This window comes from Erigeron canadensis, chromosome 3 (genome assembly GCF_010389155.1).
Source record: "Erigeron canadensis isolate Cc75 chromosome 3, C_canadensis_v1, whole genome shotgun sequence".
In the NCBI taxonomy this organism is placed as follows: domain Eukaryota; kingdom Viridiplantae; phylum Streptophyta; class Magnoliopsida; order Asterales; family Asteraceae; genus Erigeron; species Erigeron canadensis.
Genome location: NC_057763.1, coordinates 35,821,586 through 35,835,412, shown reverse-complemented (window position 1 = coordinate 35,835,412; position 13,827 = coordinate 35,821,586). Strand labels below are relative to the sequence as shown.

Here is a 13,827-nt window from a genome sequence, read left to right as displayed (position 1 = left end):
GAGTAGAGAATAAGATAATTAGTAAAATAAAGGATAACAACAAAAGACATTTTCCTGGCTCTTTAGCATGTTAAAAAGCAGTAAAATTTAAAGGATATCAATCTATAATGAAATTGCATACACTCAAAACCTTTAACTTCTTACCGTCTTATATGAGGTCTTCAACTTGGGGTTATTACAATGTTTTGTGAGATAATGATCGGGAGAAAAACATACTTATGATAGAAAATGTATGCAAAATTCTCGTTCTTGCATCTCCCTACACCTTGATGTAACAAGAAATAAAAGGGATCCATCGTACATGTGTAATTTGCAAAATACTTCATGCACTTCCTATCAAGAATTTTCTCCAAAACCACTCATGTTTTATGATATGGGTTCCTGTAATCGTTACATTAATTATCCATGGAAGTTATAAGAAAAAAGATAAATAAGTGTTAGACATGTTATCCTAATGCGACTCCTTTTGCTTATAATTACCCGTTTTGACCCAAAACTATTTTGATTGGTTGTTTAAAATGCTCACACTGTACTTTGATACTTAGGCACTTTATTGTTTCAGTCAAAGAATGTCTTCCTTCACATAGTGGTGCAATTTCTCACTATTTACACCTCGAGGCTGAAGAGCTTTCTTTAAATTTTAAAAGATTTTCACAATCATGCGTGTAAGCTGCCACTATATGTAAAGACCATAGCCATATATTATGGCATCATGATTTGGCATAGGCGTTTTTGAGTCAATTTACAGTTACCGGACCGACCAATCCCCAAATTGAAGTCACGTTATACACAGGTGGGCTTTTGCAACACAGTATGAGCTTCCTCTCTTTATTATCTCTGAGCGTTTAGACCAGGGCGATACTCTCCTATACCTAGAAGGTCCTGCAAACACAAACATACTTTACTTGCCAATAATTGAACATGAATTCAGCCAGAATTAGGGAAAATCATTCCTTTGAAAACAAAAACCAAAATTATAAATTAAGAATGAATACGATCTTTCAATGTTACATATTCCCAGACAACTCACAAACAATTAAATGTCATCTTTTATATTAGAAATATACAACCTTTCAAGTATGATTTGGGTATCGATCTTCCATTAAAGTGCAGTGACTCATTTTGTCAATTATCACAAAAAAGGCTATGATTAATTCTTTTTGACTAATACTCAACTATTACTATTTGGCATACAAAGTTGAGAAAAGCAGTCATAGTGGAATGAAAAAAATTATCAATAAAAAAAAGTCTGAAATACACATAAAGCCATAAAGGGGCATGGATGAGGTTCAATATCCACTAAATAGTAGGTATAATAGCAGCGCACATAGACTGATCAGTTCCTTCCTCATATTTGAACATATGCAAGTTGGCAAAACTTTTACAGCCGTCCCAATAACAAAAAATTTATGAAAACAGAAAACGCATATGCAAGTAGAGAAAATGAAGGACAGTTCATAGGTGTACACATGAAGCTCAAAGTAAATATTAAAGTAACCAAGAATGTATGATATTCTGTCAGCAATACATGGTGTACACATATTAATTATCTCTGCCTAAATTTTTATTTCAACACTTATGTCATAAACTGATCAATCCTGAACTTGGTATGGATTTACAAAGAGAAATTTTACCTGGCATGCTTTATTTTTTGCTCTGGTTTCAGCGGTGCTAGGAATATCATGATTTGGTTTTGAAAATTTCTTCTCACGTCTGTCACATGAGCCCCATCCATCAGAGAATCTACCCCCTCTACACACAAATAAACACATTGTAACAGATATGGACAATAACCAGCCCTGCATCTTATGAAGAAACTCAAGGAAACGTACTGCATATGTGCACGGACAATGAATTCTGCACGCTGAACATTACGATTATCATCAAATTCTATAGTCTTATCTTTAATTTCATAAGAGATGTTGAAATACAATGATATCTTTCTCCAACCTGTTTTTGCGATCCATCAGCAACAAATAAGAGGAACAAAATGCATTAACAAGTGAAACAACTTTACCTGACTTTTTGATAAACGGGTTCCCACAAATCATGGTATAGTCACCCTTCTCTAGAATCTGCAAACAGATATCAGCTTGTGTTACTCTTGGTATGTATTAATGAAATCTGCAGTGTCACAGGAACATCAAGTTACAAGTACCTAACTACCAATTAGCTTTGTTAGTTTTACATCTGATAGTTATAGATGTGAATTTCTATTTGTGTGCCTGCAATTGTTGAATCTTCTTGTTTATATAAGTATCTGCATTATATTTTCTTAACCCTGTTTGGTTTTGTGCAACAACTTTTGTTCACTTTCTGACTTTCAAGAACTTTGGGTCAAAATCCATCGAAAAACTAATCACCCTTTACTTTTTAGGTTGACTTTCACCTGAATCTGCTAGTAACGTGATACACGAAAGGAAACATTCTCATGATCTCGCCCTCTAAATAAAAAAGGAAGTTGATTCTTTGATACGATAAGCAAGATAGGTGAAACTGCCCGTATCAAGCAATAGTTGTGCAATGCCTTTCTTTGCAGGCTGTAACTTATAAATCACAAACTACCCTTGGCAGAAAACATATCAAGTACACTTATTATTTCGTACTCATACTGTAGTCGTGATTCATGTCGATCAACAATGTTTGCTTTAATTCGCTCACACAAGATATCTGATACCGACTATGGAAACTCTTTATCTATTGCTAATAACTACATATATCAGTTTGAGTCCATACTCCATAGTCAGACATTGCAATACTAGAGGCACAAAGTCACTAAAATGATACTCTTTTACATTTAAATTCAGCATTTTACCTTTTATTTGAATATAAATTTCCTACAAATTTAACCAAAAGAAAATATAAACCAGCATATATGTATATACATTTTTATGAAAGAAAATACGAAACAATTAACAAAACAAACATAATGAATAAAAACTAATAATAATCAAAAATATATACAGGTATATAATAATATAGATAATGTAGATATAGTCATATAGATATACTAACCGCCATAGCAGTATTCTGATACTCTTTGAAAATATCAACAGTCGGAAAGCGGCCAGCCAAGCTATGCAATTGCGTCGTCACCGAACAATCGTCTGATTTAAAATCCACCGGACTCTGAATCTGATAATCCGAACAATAAGACGAAGAAGAAGTCGGCGTGCGGGGCACGTGCTTCACCATAGCAAGCGGAGGAGAAGGACAGCCAATTGAGTCGGATCGACCAACCCTAGCGATCTTCTTTCGCCGTTGATCGGTGAAGCTTTCCTCTACGTTGACCGTTGACTGTTTTCTAGGGTTTGCGGTGATGGTGGATTGTGGTGATGGTGAATTTGAGATGAGCGGGAAGCTGATTTTGGGGGATTGATGGTGGTTGTTTTGTGGTTTGGCAGCGGATACAGCGGCGGCAGAGTCGATTACGGCCCAAAGAGCTTCGTCGTCGAGGTCGTTATCGTCTAGGGTTTGGCTCATCGGAGCGATCATCTCTGTCTGTCGGTCTATGAGCTATCCCGCCACTTCAAATATTCAAACAGTTTATATATGTGTCAGTTCAAAGTAAAAAACGGCCTTTAAAATGCAATGTCTCATTATACTATCACATCATTAACCCATCATTATCTATCTAATCTTTCGATATAAATCTTTAAATTTTTTAAATTTACAAACTTTGTTAGGCGGGTCCTTATACCTGCGTCCTCCCGCATCCGACGCACGCCACCGGGAGGACACCATTAGCACCATTGCGTATTGGGTCACGTCCAGTGTGTTACCCCCAATTGTAGACGAGCGCCATTGGAGGGTGTGGTCCCAATTCTTGCATTTAGCCATTGGAAAATAAATAAATAAAACATTTTTATTACCTAATTTTGAAAAATGAAATAATAAAATAATAGATTAATAGTAGAAGAAGTGAGTAATATAAGGAGGGTGTGTTCTTGAAGTGTTCTTGAAGAGAGAAAACTGATGAATAGTGAAAGAAGTGGGTAATAAGTGTCCCCTATAAGGAGTGACCTTAAATTTATATATCATCGTCCTTAACTGATGCCCTCGGGGCAATAGTTAGTGGGTATTTAATGAACTCCGAGTTTTTTAAAATAAAGATAAACATAATTAATGTTTAATGAGAATGCATTTGATAGTCATTAAATTAAGTTAATTCTTATCAATTTAAAGTAAATCATAAATACATATTAATTTATTTTAAGAAACTTAAAATTTTATTGAATACATACTGACCAATGCTCACGGAATTGATTAACAACTAATAAGTACTACTCATAACTCGCTGTAACTCAATATAGATTAATGTCAAACAAATGATTAAATATTGGAATATTAATGGAGCTCATAAGCAAAACCATCATCAATTGTTCGATATGTATTCACATGGAAATCTTAGAATCAAATTCAAATTATGAGATGAGAAATTATTTAGATGATTATTTTATATGTAAAAGCTTTCCTGGAAGACAATTGAAAACTTTTGTCTCCAAAAACTTTTGTTTTTAAGTTGGCAATCACTCAATATTATATTTTCATATTTTTTGTTTTTAATTGAAAGCTAAAGAGAAGCTTGACACATAAACATCCTGTTGATGTGTATTTCTGTAGACTTTCAAGGATGACACTTGTATGCTAAATGATGAATTCAAGACTTAACTATTATCACTTATATATAGATAGAATTTCATTCAGGGTGTTTATTAAATTGAATTCTGATAGCTACTACTCGTATTAGAATAGATGTCATTTTTACACTTATATTTATTTGTGGTAGGATGGAATAACACAAATTAAGGACTTGCAAGGAGGTCATATGTGACAATAAAAATTCGTTATAGTCCTCAGAACTACAAAATTTCATGGTATACTGTATACACGAGTCTTTAAAAGGACTATCTTCACGGCTAACCTTAAATGGCAGGTCATAGTGTTCAAAAGACCTGACAAGAATCCTTATATCCAGAAAATGCTTAAAACGGATTACAAGCGTCCAACCTTAAATGGCAATCCCACATTTTGGAAAACCTTGATCTCACCATTCAACCCTGCAGTCAGAATCACAAATCCCCAAGCTGTTGCTTGAATGGTCTTGGGACCATGGCTACCACCCCATGAAGGAGACTTAAGGCTGGGTGAGGGTGAGGTCAAAGGGGAGCTCATTTCGTCAAACCTGCCTGATGAGCCAGTGGCTGAACTGAATGACTCGGATGGCCCTATGCACGAGTCAGGATGGGAATGTTGGTCTGCGTCATCACTGCTGTCTGTTGATTGATTCCCCTTTTTAGGCATTGGTGGCAATGGTGATGATGATGGCTTATTATGGCCAATGTCATCGGGTGAAGGAGAAAAGCCCGGTGATGGGGAGGGTGGTGGTAGCATGGTGGTGGACTTTTTTGAGTGCTTTTTGGAATGCATTGCAACGATTGGTTGTGCGATTCTGCTGATTCCTGGCCATGGTGCTGTAACAGAAACTTCTTTACAAGGGAAAGTTTCGTAAGTTTTACAGATTGGATGTTTATGTTTCCCCTTTGCTTCTTCATGTCTCCATATGTATACTTGTGAATCTTCACTAGCACTGATTATGTATTTCTCATCGCGACTAAAATCAGCTAAGAATTGGCTGTTATTGTTCTTGTAACCTGTGGCAAATCAAAAGTCAGTATTGACATTGACTTTTTGAGATCAAAATCATCTATTTCCATTTTCAATGTTCATTTGAATTTATTTCCACAAACTTGCTAGTTAAATTTATACAACTCATTGTGTTTGTAGTTTTCAATTAATTGATACATATCTTTCCATAATGGTAACACTTTTGATGTCAGTATTAATGTTGATTTATCCCCTTTGACCTGAAAGTCAAACTATGCATATAAAGTGAATACCTTTGTATTTTTGGACGACTTTCGTCCCATCTAAAATTCTGACCCGTGAATCTGCTGATGTCACGAGTACCTGGGAAGGATTCCATGTAGAAAACTGCAATTTGACGTAAATTGTTAGGTAGGTATAGAGAATTAGTTATTGTTACGGATGTGTAGAAGGTCATGGCATTACCTGAAAACCAGTTATCTTTTTAGGCTGTGGCTTTTTCTTCGTTTTCAATTCAACTTGATCCTTAAACTCTAGCTTGCAATCTAAGAGCAGAAATAAACTTATTATGAGGCCCATACACACAACATTCAAATTGTCAGATATAGTTCTACAAATAGTACATACCAGCTGTGTTGTAAAATCGACAAATTCCTTTGTGGGAACCAACAACCGAAACCTTCATTTTTACAAACACAAATCACTTAGTAAATTATTTTTATATCTACATATAGACTCAAGTGGTTTCAAGTTTTTGAATAAGCTTTTACCTTGCCATCATTAGAGTAGCCAACTGCAGTTATCATTTCATGGAGGTCAATCCAGTCCACGACTTGCCGATCTGGTATGTTCCATATTCTTACCTTTGAGTCTAGTGAACCACTTATAAAGTAGTCATCATCAGCTGGATTGAACTGGATACACGTCACTGCCATACATATAAGTTACATGATTAAAAAAGATTAGCATGTTGCCATTCCCAAACATAATGCTAAAATACTTATGTATGTGCATACCGTAATCGCTATGAGAAAACACTTTCAAACAATTCTTGGTTTCAATATCCCATAGTCTTACTGTCTTGTCCATTGAAGATGAAAGTAGGAGCTACAATGAGAAAAACATATAATGTTAAGTTAAAGCTCTTGACTTAAAACTCTTGGGGGTCATAATGTAGAGCTACACTTTATAAATTTAACCGACCCGAGATCTTGACCAAGATAGATCCAGGACATCATCCGAATGACCATTCAAGGTGCAGAATGGTGTTTCTGACAGCCCAAAAACAGTTTCCGGCACTTGAACGTAGTCCGGAATCCCTTTCTTTTTCTTCCCTTTCTTCTTCTTCTCTGGTGTAGATTCTGGCAATGGTGGCCTACCATCAGGACTAGCCATCATTGCCATCGGGTGAACTGGTGTGGCACCAGCCGAACTAGGGTCATCTCCACTTCGCATTGCCATTACATCACATTCTTGCACTTCCCATATATGAATCAGTTTATCCTCACCCGCGGTCGCTAGATAATGGCCATCATATGTAAATTTCATAGCCCAAATTGATCCGTCGTGACCCTGAATCTCTTGATGTCGATGCAATGCTGTGAATTCCTTGAATGTTTTTCCGTTAACTCGAGCTTTCACCCACTGGGAAGATGTTTTTTGCTCACTTATGGATGGCGAACTATTACTATCGATTGAAGGCGAACCAGTATTCGTCGAAACCTTTTCTTTGTTAGTCTTTGATGCAACCATTGATCCCAATTTTATGTTCTTAAACAATGCAGCCCCTTTTTTCTTGCTTTTTTTGAAACTTTTTTTGAAAGAAGAATTACCTGGTGTCAATTTCCGATCACCCGAACGTCCATCATCCCCTTGCCTCATTAACTCCTTCACCTTCGGAGAATGCCCTGCGTTTTTCTCGAATTCCTCCATTGTAATCTGCTTCCCTGTTTGAACGTCACTCAGTTTGCTCCAATTCCCTTCTTTGTGACACTCTTTAACCATAAACTCCTTCCCATTATCCAAATTCTTGATCAAAAGGATGGATTCTTTTTGACCCGCATTTGTCGTGTCATCATCGGTACCGTTATTGTTAGTATTGTCCTTCGCAACAAAAATCCTTCTCTGTTGACCTTTGCTCGGAGAAGACGATAAACCAACAAAGGGTGTTGAAAATCCAGAAAACGTCCGGGTAAGACTTTCTTTCGATACTAAACCAATCATTTCTTCTTTCCTACATTTTGTATCAATGGAAGATGTATATATTCCTCCTGCTGATCTTGAACGCGCCAACAATCCATGCCCGCCTGAAAAACCAGGCTCGCATGGCTGGCGGTACAATTGGTCATCCTGGTTTGGATTTATCAAAACAGGTGACAATTGTTTCTCCTCCTCCGACTTACGGACATTACTTGGGGGAGGAATGTCGGTTTTTCTAGATAGTATTTGGGTCGAAGAAGCTCCTTGCAAGCTATCGAATCCCAACAAATCTTTGTTGCTCCCTAGTCCCATATCTTGGAGAAGCCGCTTGCGTCTGTCCGTAATAGATTCAGGCGCAGCCATCCACATATCGTACTCATTCGTTTGAAACCCCAAAAAGCTGTCATAATCAGCAGAAGATGAGAAAGACATCCGGCTATCGTCAAATTCTTCATCTGAGGATGAAGAACCGGATAGTAGTTGGGCATCAAAGAAAAGGTCCTCATCGTCGTCGAGGTCTCCTAATCCGTCCCAATTCATCGTCATGGTTCTTCGGCCTTCCATTTTCACACATTTACAAAAGCAACAATATTGCAGCTACCAGATATATGAAATGGTTTTGATCGAAAATGGATTGTATTGAAAGAAGATTGTGTTTTTTTTTTTGTTGGTGTAAAATTAGTGATTGGAAGAGAGGAAATCAAGGGGGATGATGATGATAAATCCATGACATGATGTGATCACTACTTGTCACGTCTCTTTACAACATGCAAACCTTAACACTCTAACAATGTCTTCAACATTGTTTCATTTAATAATAAAATCTAAAAGATATTCTGACTTATATATTATAATTATGTCCCATAATTTTAAATAAAAAAAATATGTTCAAAGGGTCATGTATGGTTTCATTTGTAGTCTAAAGTACGTATTTAATCAACTTTTAAATATGTACTGATGTACAGAATATAAAATGGATTGGTTTAGCTGTCTGCTAAAATGATAATAAAAAGTAAATTTATATTCTTTTTAATAAAAAATATCACATATTCACATGTCTAACGAAACCACACATTATTTCAAGAGTAACCTTTTCTTTCATATATCACATGATTAACTCGACTGGTTCTGTATATACATAAGAATATCAATTAGGTTGATTTATCATTATCCTTAGTTGAGTCATACAAACTGTAAAGTATTTGGCAAGGAAAATCATTCATAAAAATATAAAGCCATTTAATGAGATTCGAATCTAAAAGTTACTCGTAGTACTTTACAAGACACCTAAGCAAACTACTACCATGTCAACCCATTGGGAATTGTTTTTAGCAACTTAAGCCACAAGTCATCCTACACAAACACACTATTTTATTAAGGATTTTGCTAATAACATCCCTAAGGCTTTTATTCATATATGAAACTTCGGTTTCAGCTGAACTTTATAACCGTCGATAGCTACATCTCTACAAGTAGTACCTTTGGATCAGATCATATGACACTAACCAGTTAGATTAAAAGTGCAACTTGTACATTCAGACTCATGGAAAATGATAAAGGTGTGCAGATAGACAGACATCTGAGATCCGATTCCAAATATGACCGGTTCTTTTGCATATCTACAACGATGTTGAACCTCAAACTTAATATAAGGCTGACTATCATATGAACAAATTCAAAATTTCTTACGGCACCAACTAAAACACAACTACAGCAGAAAGGATCATGAATCGGGACAATTACAATGCTTTATACCATATTACTTACACTGTTTAGGCCTGAAATTCTCAGTGCTTAAAAGATTAGATACAAGTTTCTCAAGTCTCTTTGAACTCATCGACGGCCTAATAGCATCTGGGAAGATGACACTACGTTGGACTGATTTACCCACAGGCCCAGTTCTTCCCAAAAGTTCTCTGTCGATTTTGTCAAGGACAGGATCATCCTTTGCGAAAGAATGGCCAAATGGAGCCCCGCTTTCGAGCATCTCAGAAAAGTGTTCTATTGTAAGATTAACAGGGTAAGCCTTTGGGGGAGTGTCCCATTTAATATAGTGCATGTCGTGGTTGACAGTTGTGTTTTGATAATCTTTATGGTTGCATAAAACAGTGTGAAAGTAGCCCTCGGTCGATGACAAGAAGTTTGTGTAATACATAAGAAGAGTGCGTGGGAGATTATCCCATCCCAAAACGCAAAACTCAAGAGATGGCCTTGTGAGCACAACCCATGCAGAACCTATTGAAAAAACCAGGAAAATAATCAACAACCAGATTTTAGTTGCAGAAATTTATAAAAATCTGCATTTCAAGACTAATAATGTTGAACAACAATTGTTTGGACCAAAAAAAAAAAAGGTTCTTTTTTTAAACGCAAAGGGTTGTCAAAGTGGTTACCAAACATTGTGTTAAAGACTGGGAAATTGGAGGTCCAAGATTAAAACCATGGCTAGGGAAAAATATAGAAAAAGAAATCATAAACATTGTGTTCACAAGGCGGGAGAGCTTTATCCGGTTTGAGTTTATGTGGCAGTGGACTCGGACCTCAAGGATAAGTCAGCCAAAGGTTGGACACCACGATTACCAAAGAAGATAGTACTCCTTTTCTTATCAGTCTCTCAATTCTTAGTGCAAGGAAGGGGAAGTTTGACTTTCATGGTCAACTTGCTGCTTCTAAAATGTCAAAGTAATCTCTGTAAGACTATTCACTTTTCACTGAAACCTAGTCCACATCACTTTTCCAGCTTTTGATGCAAATGTAGCATTTTACCCTAGTAACAATATTGCTTCTAGAAAGTGTTGAAAACCGTATCCAATACGGAGAAGCTTCTACTGCCTGAACAGTGGTGCACACCTTGGTCATTCATTGAATATACCCAAGGTGAAATTCAAACTCCTAAAGCACCCCCATACTCCCATAGTGGCTATACTAGTTTTCTGGATGACTATTTTTCTTTTAGAAGAATATATAGATGGCTTCTTACACAATATCATTCTTAAGTTTGACTTTCAAGCTCTTAAGTAACATTTGAATTATGCTAACAATAAAAGGGCTCATATAAGTATGAAAGCCAAGATATAACAGTATAGAGATATAATATAATAAAAGAAGTAAGATGCGGCACAAGTACCCATAAACAGCTTGAATGAGGCGGGCATAGATCGTTTCTCTTTGGCCCAGAACACGCCAGACTTCTTCAAATGATATAAGCCGGGATCAATAATGATTGGCCTTGCCCTTTGAAACCTGTGAAGTTACAATAAAAAAAATTGGAAGATCATTGAACATCCTTGACTGGGATCAATTCAATATATATCATGTCAATATAACAGGTCCAAGTATCAAATGAAAACCTACTCTTTCCAGCCAATGTTGGTTGTGTGCTCGAGGAAGTTCAAATCCCTTGGCAAGTAGGAAAAAATGTGAAGGATATCTGATAAATAAATAATAAAGAGAAAAAAAATATCAAAACCATCATATGTGCATAGAATCAGCTTCCTCAATTCAAACAAGTAGGGGACAAAAACATATACTTTGGCATCCCTTATATAACTAACTACCTTGCCTACATTCCCTATTCTTCTTGAGGTCTGAGTCTTCATCACCAATGATAACTTCATAGATACAAAGCACCAGGTGGACATGAGGACATCCAAAATTATGTACGTAAGAGGAGATTGATGTACTATCGAGATATGACATTTTCGCTTCTAAGGTAAACCTTACATGGGGTGCAAGTGGGCTTTCACAATATTATAGTATAGTGACTATGATCATCATTACCTAAAGCACCGTGTCAACATAAATGCTCTTGTACATTGTTGCAATTTGCTAAATACCTCTACATCACCACTTTTAATGGCCTTCTAAGCAGATATGTTTGATAAGGTTCTCACATGTCCTCTTAGCTTCTCCGAACATTAAAAAGAAAATGTGAACATACTACTCAAAGTTTATCAAGAGGAATTTATGAGTGTCAAGAAGACTTGTGGGATAACATTGTATCAGGTGCAACGTGCTAGAGGAGTAGTGGTAAGGATATGTAATCAACAGTGTATACTTGCATGCATTGGAGTAGATTTACCCATGACTGAACCTCTCAATCTAGGTGTAGTCGGGTCAATGCATGTGTTTTCCCTACAATGTTCACCGTTAGTAGAGTTGACGCCTAAATAAATCATGCATACACGCACGATCAAGATCTTTTCACATGTAGATTCTCCAATTACTCAACGCTGGTCTTTAACCTGTATTATTGTCTAGGGAGTTGATATCTACACAAAGAAACTTGGCCATAAACAACAAATACATATAGTACACTAACCGGTCTACAACTGTGTTAAACATAATAGTTGTGCATGTAGGATCTTTGTTGTGTGGAGTACAACTGTGTTAAACTACAAATACATATATCAATTACCGTCTCTCTACTATTGGATCTAATCGCTGATTACGCTATCAAGAGAACCAAGACTCAAGTTATCAGTCATAAAACCAGTAAGATCGTATATCTTCCATACCAAGTGTAAATATATGATTTAAGGGGTATTTGGTTGGTGGGCATGGTAATGAAAGAATGGATCTGACTACTAGTTATATTGTTTGGTTAATGGGTTTGATTTTTAAAAAATGGGTACCGAAACCACCAATATTGTCGTACTCAAAAGTCCCAACAAGTGTAGTGCACTTAGAAACCCGTCCTCATTGCCATTAAAACTGCAACTCGTAACGATTCCTCACATCAAACCAGAGACACCCTTATTGGATTAAACCAACTGTCCAACTTAATAAACTTAGTTAACAAGCTCAACAACCTAGGGTTATGTTTGGTTAAAGCTGATTTAGGAAGCTAATTAGCTAATTGTGTTATTTGTTTACATATCGGAACACTTTTTTCCAAAAGAAGTACTTAATAAGCTTAAAAAGCTATTTTAAACACAGCATTCAATGAAACTTTTCCAAAACTGCTTATTAGGCACAAAAGTTTTTTGGCAAATAAACATAAACCCTTTCAAACAAGCTAAACCCAATACACTATTTCAGTATCATCAAAACATTTAAAAACAAGGTACATTCATACAAACAATCAAACACAGCTATACGCACATTTCTCACATTTCATGTCATAGAAACCAAAACATACATATATATACACACACACACACGAAAAAATCAAAATACCGAAAATTTTGTATTATTTAAAGAAAAAAGTTACCATCTTGGGGCATAAGGGGATAATCAGAAGCACTAAGATTAATAAACCAATTCCAATCTTTAGCTTGTTTCAACAGAAGAGCAACACCATGTAATATACAAGCAATAAAAGTAGGCCCTTTTGAAGTTACCAAATTAGCTTTCTTAACAATCATCACATTCTTTAATCCTTTCACATTATTCACAAGCTCAATTCTCTCACCATCACTCGCTTCAAGATCCAAATGCAACAAATAATAGTTTCTTGGATGGTATATAGCCCGAACCAACCGGCTCAGCCTCGGTCCATCCGATTTCGAGCCGGTTATAAAGTAAGCGAATTTGGGGAGTTCTGGGAGGTTGGGAGAGATGGATTGGGAGGTGGGGTTTGGGTTTGGAAGGGTTTTGGGTGTGGGTTTTAGAGATAGAAAGAGAGTTAGTGAGAGGATGGTGATTATAATGAAGAAATGGGGGATGTATTTTTTGATTTTCTGATTTTGAGTTGAAGAAGAAGGGGTGATTCTGAATCTAGGATTTGATTGTCTTTTGTTGGTGGTGGTTGTCATGGTTGGGGAAGAATGATGATCATTGATTCAGACAGATGGTCTACTTTTAAAATGTGTTGTATTTGGGCTGGAAAAAGGATATAAAGCCCTACAGCTGAACGATTTGTGTTTGTGTATATTTTTAAATCCTTTCGGCCAGTTTGGTTTCGCGTTCGGTCCGGTTTAACTAGGTTAAAATAAAAAAAAAAATTAGTGACGACTATTGTCATCATTTATACACTTTACAGCCTGAACTCATTTTAAGATAATGTAACGACTAATGGCT

At 36.3% G+C, this 13,827-nt stretch overlaps 3 protein-coding genes across 3 annotated transcripts; all 3 read right to left on the bottom strand.

Annotated features, from left to right (window-relative positions):
- Positions 1–320: 320 nt before the first annotated feature.
- On the bottom strand, positions 321–3,563 carry LOC122594592. Its single transcript, XM_043767028.1, has 5 exons — positions 3,016–3,563; positions 2,018–2,075; positions 1,833–1,950; positions 1,635–1,752; positions 321–882 (listed from the first exon to the last, which is right to left on the bottom strand). The coding sequence occupies exons 1-5, from the start codon at positions 3,493–3,495 to the stop codon at positions 832–834; spliced, it is 825 nt and encodes a 274-aa protein (XP_043622963.1). The 5' UTR covers positions 3,496–3,563; the 3' UTR covers positions 321–831.
- A 1,266-nt stretch (positions 3,564–4,829) lies between these two features.
- On the bottom strand, positions 4,830–8,709 carry LOC122594516 (WD repeat-containing protein 44-like). The gene is made up of 7 exons (XM_043766963.1): positions 6,811–8,709; positions 6,624–6,714; positions 6,378–6,535; positions 6,235–6,286; positions 6,073–6,152; positions 5,901–5,994; positions 4,830–5,654 (listed from the first exon to the last, which is right to left on the bottom strand). Exons 1-7 carry the CDS (start codon positions 8,368–8,370, stop codon positions 4,996–4,998), a joined length of 2,694 nt encoding a protein of 897 aa, XP_043622898.1. The 5' UTR covers positions 8,371–8,709; the 3' UTR covers positions 4,830–4,995.
- A 740-nt stretch (positions 8,710–9,449) lies between these two features.
- LOC122592488 (beta-glucuronosyltransferase GlcAT14C) lies at positions 9,450–13,625 on the bottom strand. The gene is made up of 4 exons (XM_043764728.1): positions 13,019–13,625; positions 11,161–11,236; positions 10,934–11,049; positions 9,450–10,041 (listed from the first exon to the last, which is right to left on the bottom strand). Exons 1-4 carry the CDS (start codon positions 13,560–13,562, stop codon positions 9,566–9,568), a joined length of 1,212 nt encoding a protein of 403 aa, XP_043620663.1. The 5' UTR covers positions 13,563–13,625; the 3' UTR covers positions 9,450–9,565.
- Positions 13,626–13,827: the final 202 nt, after the last annotated feature.

What these genes read in the sequence shown, in the direction of transcription:
- LOC122592488 (XM_043764728.1), bottom strand. Translation starts at nt 13,562, where the DNA reads ATGACAACCACCACCAACAAAAGACAATCAAATCCTAGATTCAGAATC. An exon ending in TCCCCTTATGCCCCAAGATG is followed by an intron (nt 11,237 to 13,018) that starts GTAACTTTTTTC and finishes TTTATTTATCAG; the next exon opens with ATATCCTTCACATTTTTTCC. An exon ending in CTCATTCAAGCTGTTTATGG is followed by an intron (nt 10,042 to 10,933) that starts GTACTTGTGCCG and finishes TTTTTTCAATAG; the next exon opens with GTTCTGCATGGGTTGTGCTC.
- LOC122594592 (XM_043767028.1), bottom strand. Translation starts at nt 3,495, where the DNA reads ATGATCGCTCCGATGAGCCAAACCCTAGACGATAACGACCTCGACGAC. An exon ending in ATCAGAATACTGCTATGGCG is followed by an intron (nt 2,076 to 3,015) that starts GTTAGTATATCT and finishes ATCTGTTTGCAG; the next exon opens with ATTCTAGAGAAGGGTGACTA. An exon ending in ATTGTCCGTGCACATATGCA is followed by an intron (nt 1,753 to 1,832) that starts GTACGTTTCCTT and finishes ATTTGTGTGTAG; the next exon opens with AGGGGGTAGATTCTCTGATG.
- LOC122594516 (XM_043766963.1), bottom strand. Translation starts at nt 8,370, where the DNA reads ATGGAAGGCCGAAGAACCATGACGATGAATTGGGACGGATTAGGAGAC. An exon ending in TATCTTGGTCAAGATCTCGG is followed by an intron (nt 6,715 to 6,810) that starts GTCGGTTAAATT and finishes TTCTCATTGTAG; the next exon opens with CTCCTACTTTCATCTTCAAT. An exon ending in AGTCGTCCAAAAATACAAAG is followed by an intron (nt 5,655 to 5,900) that starts GTATTCACTTTA and finishes GATTTGCCACAG; the next exon opens with GTTACAAGAACAATAACAGC.